Source organism: Corvus brachyrhynchos, unplaced genomic scaffold, assembly GCF_000691975.1.
Source record: "Corvus brachyrhynchos isolate BGI_N302 unplaced genomic scaffold, ASM69197v1 scaffold130, whole genome shotgun sequence".
Classification (NCBI taxonomy): Eukaryota; Metazoa; Chordata; class Aves; order Passeriformes; family Corvidae; genus Corvus; species Corvus brachyrhynchos.
This window is the reverse complement of record NW_008236193.1, coordinates 106,416-114,017: the sequence shown is the minus strand read 5'-3', so window position 1 is coordinate 114,017 and position 7,602 is coordinate 106,416. Positions and strand designations below refer to the sequence as shown.

Below are 7,602 nucleotides of genomic sequence, written 5' to 3'. Positions count from 1 at the left end.
CCCAGCGCTGTCCCGGCCCTGGGAGGGGCCCCTGAGGGCACCCCCGGGCTGGGAGAGGCTCCGGGCAGGGCAGGGGGGGGAGGGGGGTGCCGAGGGGAAAACAACAATTAGGCAAAGATATCGAAGGATTGAAGGCTGTTATCCCCTTATGTAACCGTGGATACTCCGCAAAACTAATCGTGTTACGAGAGCTTCTGGTTAAAAACTCAACCGAAAGATTAAACAACCCCCACAGGTGCTGGGAAGAAAGAAAATACCTAAATACCTGAATTGAGGTGGCTGGTGTGGAGTGGTGGATGCTCAGGACATCAGTCTGCCCTTTACACCTCGTGTCTGGACTGTAGAAGGAGTTTTTTAACCGTTTTTATATTTAACTGCGGGTTAAACATGGGGTTTTTCCCCCCCAGGTGCATGTAAGCATCACCAAAATATATTTATAATTGCAAACCTTCCTTCTGCACCACCTTTTTGGGGGAGAAAGGTGAAATTGTTGAAGGTTGCCACAGCACACCTTTGGAAAAGGTTTTTAAAGGCTTATTTGTAAGGGAAGTGAGAAATATATAGTTCGCAGTCATTCTCAGACAAAAATAAATAATGCTGGTACTAAAGAAAAACGTTTCTTTCAAAGAGCTTAAAATAATGGATTGGAGGCTTGTTTAATTAAAATAACGCATTCAATTAGTGCAGATTTTGTATTTTTAATAAAACTTCGCAATTGTTGCGCTTGCTTCACATAAAAATGTAAATATAATTCACCTTCCAGCACGTAATATTTAACCTCTGCCCATTCCCAGCCTTTCTAATACGGATTATTCATCACAAGCTCATTTAAAAAAAAAAAAAAAAACAAACCAAAAAGCCCCAAACAAATGCAAACCCTGCAGCTCGGGTGCGAAGTGTGCAAAATGGTGGATTATTTTGTAGCTGTTTATTCGGATTTGCAAATGGCTGCAGTGGCTGCTGCTGGCACCCGGAGACAGGACGATTGTGAAAATTCCCCCAAGGGCCTCGATTGCTGCATCTGCTGAGATGACGCAACTCAAGAGTGGAGCCTGCGGGTGAAGGATGGTGCAGAGGGAGGGGCCAGCACTGCTCTGCCACGGGAGGAGTGAAACAGCCTTGAAAAGGATGGGGAGAAACTTAAAAATATTCCTCACATCTTCAAAAGAGAGTATTTCTCTCCTTGAGCGCTGAGCGTTGTGGAATCGCTCTGAGGAATTCAGTGGGGAGAGGTTTGGAGGTGTTCTTGGAGGTTTGCAGAGGTTCAGGTGTGGCCTCAGCTCAAGCTGAAAATATTGGAGGTGGAGATGATTCCCTGGAATTGCCTGGCCTCAAGCTGGGAAGGTCTGATGGTGAATATTCCAGGGAAAAGTGATCCCTGCCTTGCTGGGCTGGGGGTTTGTGCTGCCTGAGAACAAGGAGGGCAGAAAACAGCACATCCCTGCAGAAGGGTTCTTCTCTTGAGGTCACATCAGGCCTGTCTTGGTACAAAAACACACCTGGCTCACTCAACCAGAGAATTTTTCATCTCCAAGTGAGTCTTTACTCAAAATACTGCAGTGGCAGCTCCCTGGGCACTGTCCCTGCCCCTGGTGTGGAGGTTCCTTTGTCTTCCCACTTGCAGTGGGAGGAGTCCTTTGGCCTAGGTTTGTTGTTTTAAACACAGTTTAAATCGTGGAAGTCCCAGGGCTTTGCCCAAGCCTTCCTGCCTGTCTGACCGTGCTCCCTTTGCAGTTCCAGGGTTCCCTTCAATTGCTGTAGTAACCTGGGTCCGGGGCCTCGGTGGTGCTCCTGATGTCCCTCACCCACCCCTGAAGATCCCAGGTGGGCGAGGGAATAGTCAGAGGGATCACAATCTTTCAGCTAATTTATTTTATTCGGTGAGTATGAGGAGCAAACAGCTCGTGGTGAGCTTGACAGTGTTCCCTGCCTCAATCCCTCCTCCAAAAATGAATGGTAAAATAACTCCTTCCTTCTCCCTGCTGCAGGATAATCGGCTGAATGTCACAGAAGAACTAACACCTAACAACAGGACAAGAATTCTCAATGTCCAGTCAAGGCTTACAGATGCCAAACACATCAGTTGGAGAGCAGTGCTGAACAACAACAACCTCTACATCGAGATTCCCAGTGGTGCTCTGCCTGAGGGGAGCAAGGACAGGTGGGTCAGGGAAAACACAGCTGTGGATTAACGTGAGGCCTCTCAGTGGGGTGGGAGAACACTTTGCTCTTTAGATTTTGAAAGCTGAAGTTTAATTTTGGTGCTTGAGGCTCTCTTGTGAGCCTGGTTTGAGGACTGCAGGCAGAACCAGCCAAAAGCTTGGGATTTCAGGCTGGTTCAGGCACTGAGAATTCCAGGCTGCTTCTGAGTCTGTCACTGCAGCCTCTTCAGCTGTGTCACACAAACGCATTTTCTGTGCCACTGAGGAGTCCTGCCCTTGAGTCCTGCCTGGGCTCAGGGATCTGGTGGTGTGAGGCTCGAAGCTGTGCCTCTTCCTTAGGAATTCCTGTGTGGATTGGCTCTCAGGGCCGTGCTGACTTGCTCTGGAGGAAGCATCTGCTGCCAGAGCTCTGGGAGCATTCGCACAATGCTCAGGGTGGGATTGTTGGGGTGCCTGTGCAGGGCCAGGGGTTGGACTTGATGATCCCAGTGGGACCCTCCCATCCCAGGACATTCCCTATTCCCTGGGTGCTGAACCCCTGGTGTTTCTCTTGCAGTTTTGCAGTTCTTCTCGAGTTTGCTGAAGAACAGCTCCGAGTGGAGCACGTGTTCATCTGTTTCCACAAGAACAGAGATGACAGAGGTGGGTGTTCACAGCGCCTCCAGAGACACCAAATGCCTTTTGGTGGAAATGTTAACTTCTTTTTTTCAGTATGCCGTGGGTGAAACCTGTCTCCTGCTTTATTTTCTAGCTGCATTGCTCCGTACTTTCAGCTTTTTGGGCTTTGAGATTGTGAGACCAGGGCATCCCCTTGTCCCCAAGAGACCAGATGCTTGCTTCATGGCCTACACGTTTGAGAGAGACTCAGCAGAAGAAGACTAGATTGCAATGTTTGCCTCTTTAGAGCTTTCTTGTTGTCTATAAAGATGATTCTGTAGAAATTTTGTCAACATCTTATTCCAGTCTATCTTAACTCTTGTATGAAACCTTGTGTAACCCAGCTGCTTTGGTGGTGAGATGTTGAAAATTTCAGACTCCACATCTTTCTCTGGATTTTGTGCGCATGTTGTGGTTGTGCAAAAATAAATGCTCCCTCCAAATTTAGCAGTATATTTCTTGAAGTTTAATATTGTGTTTGTGATACTGAAGTATTTGCTTTAATTCTAAATAAAAATTTATATTTTACTTTTTATTGCTGGTTTTAAGCTGTTTAAAGACTTGCACTCTTGAAGAGGTGGCTCTGGAACTGCCCCAACCATTAAAGTTGCAGGTGTGGAAAGGCTTTGCTCGTTCTTTGCTTGACTGGAACTCATGGATGTGTTCTGCAAGGGTTTGGAATAATCCAGCAATCCTGGAAAAGTCTACTTTCAGTGACTAATTAGCAGGTGTGGTAATGAAGATCAGTGCTTCCCTGCTCTGCCAGTGTTTTGTAGGATATTGAGGGTGTGATTTGGTTGGGAAGTCTCAAGTGGAACGTGAGCAGCTCAGCCCATGGCTGCTTTAAATACCAAATATGCAACTTAAAGACCTGGAATTTCAGTGTTCCCGTAACAGTGCAGCCTTTCCAGTGTGCGCTGGGTCCTCCAGGAATTCTGGCTGTGAGCTGGGAAGGTTTGTGGCACTCCCTCAGCTCAGTGGCGTCACTTGAGGCCAGGCAGGCTCCTTGGGGGGCAGATTGTGGTTGAAGGGTGAGGAGGGGGCTGTATTTGGGGTGCACAGACACCCCTTGGTGTTCAGGATGGTGACCAGAAGGGAAAAGGGGCTCCTTGTGATGCTGGAATTAACAAAGCTTGAACTGAAGTTGTAACAAGTCTCCAAAGGGGCTGAGCTTTAGAGTGTGGTATTTCCGTGTTTTTCAGTACTTGCAGGCTTGTTTGGCACTGTTGGAGCTGATGAATCTTTCCTCTATAAAACCTTGGAGCAGGGAATCCCTGGGATGGGTTTATTTCACCAGGTCGTGCTGGGTGTGAGTAGAAGTGGTCTCTGAGTAGGGCTTTTATCACTCTGAGTGCTGTGAAATGTGTGAGTGAGGGCCTAAAGTGTCCCCCACAGCCCATCCCTGGGCTCAGCACTACTGGAATCCCATGGAATACACTGAAATATTCCCTGAAACTCCTTGGAGATGCAGCACAAAGTAACCTGGGGGCGTGTGAGCAGTGCTGTGGTGCAAAGTGGGGGCTCGTGCTGGGCTTTTTAATTGCCTCTTCCCGATTCTCCTGTGGCCCTACAACTGTGCTCTTCCTGGAGGGATGGGAAACTGCATGAAGCTGAGCTGGGGGAGGTTTGGGATGGAGCTCAGGGAAAGGTTCTTCCCCCCGAGGCTGCTGGGCACTGCCCAGGCTCCCCAGGGAATGGGCCCGGCCCCGAGGCTGCCAGAGCTGCAGGAGCGTTTGGACAGCGCTCTCAGGGATGCCCAGGCTGGGGTTGTTGGGGTGTCTGTGCAGGGCCATCTGATGATCCCTGAGGGTCCCTTCCAGCTCAGGATATTCCAGGATTTCATGGTGGTGGCATGACCAGGGGAGGGTGTCCCTGTCTCCCAGCTCACCAGGCTGGCATAGGGCTGCACTTCTGTGCTGGTTATCTGGGAAAAATCCCTGTTTTCCTCTGCAGCGCGGTGCCTGTGCCATGTCCTGCACTTCTGTGCTGGTTATCTGGGAAAAATCCCTGTTTTCCTCTGCAGCGCGGTGCCTGTGCCATGTCCTGCTCTCCGCAGGGCCGGGAGTGTGGAATGTGCCTGGTCCTGCCTCCATGGGATGTTGTGTTGACTGGATGCTCCTGGCAGAAGGGGGGGGGGGTCACCGCCGCTGGAAACCAGAACAGGGGTACCGTGGCTCCTCAGAGCTGCCGGTCTGGGGCTGGGCTGGGCCTGCAGCAGCCACGGGAGCGGGTTTGGCTTTGTCCCCCCGGGATGAGAGGCTGGGATTTGTCCTTTGCTGCCCTCTCGTAGCCACGGCAGATACTGCAGGAGAGACCGGGACAGCAGGGCTGGGGCTCTCCCGGGGCACCCAGTGCTGGCCCGAGAGCCAGGAATGAGATTTGAACCCCACTTCGGTGCCAGGCAGTGCCCGTGCCAGGGGTGGGAGGCTGCACTGGTGGGTTTGGGTGCTGCTCCAGGTGGGAGGAAACCAACCAGGGAGCTGGGACTGAGCTGCTCTCTCCATCTTCACAGGTTCCCAGCTCTGGTTTATTTTTGGTTTTTGGTGCTCAGGGACTCCTAGGAGGAATTCTCCCTCATCCAGCCCTGCTCCAGGCTCTGGGGACCGCCTGGTGAGCCACTGCCACATCCATGGGCACAGCAGCCGTAGGGAGGCTCCGTCCCACTGTGGGCCCAGCCCTGCTGCTGTCAGGTGATGGAGTCACTGAATCATGGAATTCTTTAGGCTGGAAAAGCTTTCCAAGATCATCGAGTCCAACCATTACCCCGTCACCACTAAACCACGTCCCCAAGTGCCACAGCCACATGTTGTTTGAACGCTCCCAGGGATGGCGACTCCAGCACTGCCCTGGGCAGCCTGCACTGATGCCTGACCACTCCTTCAGTGAAGGAATTTTTCCTGATGCCCAGTCTAGCTGGCTGTGAGTGGTTTAATAATTGCTGAGGAATAATTCAAATGACCTGAGCAGCGCCTTCACTGTGCTGCTCCCTCGGCACCCACATGGATTTGGGGACTGGGTCCAGGTCTCACGTGCTACCAAGTGTTTCACAGCAAGGAGCAGATGCCACAGCCCTGTCTTGGTGCCCATGAACTCACCTGAGCTGTTTCCCAGAGCCCATGGAGGCTGCTCTGGGTAATCACCCCCAGGCAGGGCACTTTGGCTTTGTGTTTCCCTCTGGACCCATCCCCGGACTGTGTAATGCCGGCAGGGAAGCACATAAAGGACCAGTGTTTGAGAGGCTCAGCTCCAGGTTTTATTGAAGCTGTATTTTTCCCTTTAAAATGTCATTTTTATTTGTGACTGTGCCACAAATTGTCTCTGGGAAGCACAGGCTGAAGGAGCCGCTGTGTTTCTCCTTTGCTGAGAAGGGTGAGCTGTGATGGGTGGCTTTGAGTGTTATTTAAACCAGCAGAAACCTGGTGGCTGCAGGAGAGCTCTGAGGGGGTTTTGTGCAAAGTCTGAACCCCATAAACTTTACTTGGGATCATCAGCCACTAAATTGGTGCTTGGGGCTCCCATCCAGCTGTCTTTTCTCAGATGCTTTGATAAACCAGATTCAGAAGTATCAAGCAAAAAACGTTTGAGGGTGTAAAACCACCGTGTGTTTGGGAGTTTGATCCCAACGTCATCATTCATGGGCTGTGGAGGAAGTGGGTTTGGGTTTGCAGAGTTTTCCCAGTGAGGACCAGCTTGGATTTCTCAGGAACTGGTGGATTTCATAGAATCATGGAACAATTTGGGTTGAAAGGACCCTAAAAGTCATTTCGTTTCAACCCCCTGCCATGGGCAGGGACAGGTTTGGCCAGGCCCTGGTGGGCTCCTGGCTTTGAGGAGACCTTGGATGGGCTGACCTTGAGGCTGGTTTAGGGAGCGTAGAGAACCTGGGTGACCTGGTGGAGGGTGTGTTCAGTGACCCCCTGAAAGTACGGGCAGCCCAGCCACTCCTCCAGGCTGGGGCTGGCCCTGGCCCCAGCTGAGTTCTCCGCAAACCTCAGGAGCAGAAGAGCCCTCTTGACCTCCAGCCAGCTCCGGAGCAGCTCCAGGCTCTTCCTGCTCCTGGCAAAGAGCTCCTGGCGTGGCCCCCAGAGCAGCACCTGCAGGATGCCCCTGGCCTGCTCGATGGACACCCTCTGGTGAGGATCCCTGTGGAGCAGCAGCGTGGCCAAGCGCTTCAGTCCCGCCGAGTAGATGGACAGCGAGGGGATCTCGGGAAGCATTTTGCTTCTGAAGCCCAAGATGTTCTCCAGGGAGATGTCCACGTGCAAGATCTGATAGATCAGCCTGCCCACGTTCAGCTCAGCTGCTGCTGGAGGGGAGGGTGCAGTGAGACCCTGGGTCCAGTCCTGCTCCTGGCTGCTGGAACAAGGTCTTTGCTTCTCTTGCACCTTGAAGAAGCTGCTGATGAGCAGCCGTGGAAGGGACAGTCCCAGCGGCTCCTTCTGGCCCTGCTGGCTCTGGGGGGGACATGGGCACTGCACCAGCAGCAGGTTCTCAGGGCAGAGGTCCCCCTGGGCCACGTTCTGCCCCTGGAGGTGCTCCAGCCCCATGCACAGCTGCAGGAGCAGGAGACAGCCCAGGCGCTCGTAGTGCCCGGGGTGGGTCCTGTGCAAAGTGTGGGAGCTCTTCACAAAGTCTGCCAGGGTCTGCTGGGGAACCTCGGCACAGAGCAGCACCTGCAGGACAGGCCGGGAGGCAGGGCAGGCTGGGGCCGCTCCGGAAGGGCCCTGACTCTGTTTTCCAGGGATTCCCGGGAGCACCAGTTCCCAAGGGAGGCGGTCGGTGA

At 52.4% G+C, this 7,602-nt stretch overlaps 2 protein-coding genes across 2 annotated transcripts in view; one reads left to right on the top strand and one right to left on the bottom strand.

The window, feature by feature from the left end:
- Positions 1-3,354, top strand: part of OAZ1 (ornithine decarboxylase antizyme 1) — a 30,923-nt gene extending 27,569 nt beyond the window's left edge. The window contains 5 exon segments of the mRNA XM_008639400.2: positions 1,735-1,756; positions 1,758-1,880; positions 1,989-2,161; positions 2,719-2,804; positions 2,914-3,354. Of these exon segments, the coding sequence (XP_008637622.2) occupies positions 1,735-1,756; positions 1,758-1,880; positions 1,989-2,161; positions 2,719-2,804; positions 2,914-3,044 (535 nt within the window). The 3' untranslated portion in view covers positions 3,045-3,354.
- Positions 3,355-6,044: 2,690 nt separating this feature from the next.
- Positions 6,045-7,602, bottom strand: part of CUNH19orf35 (chromosome unknown C19orf35 homolog) — a 1,824-nt gene continuing 266 nt past the window's right edge. Inside the window, exon 2 of the mRNA XM_017739117.1 lies at positions 6,045-7,602. Within this exon, the coding sequence (XP_017594606.1) occupies positions 6,683-7,366 (684 nt within the window). The 5' untranslated portion in view covers positions 7,367-7,602 and the 3' untranslated portion in view covers positions 6,045-6,682.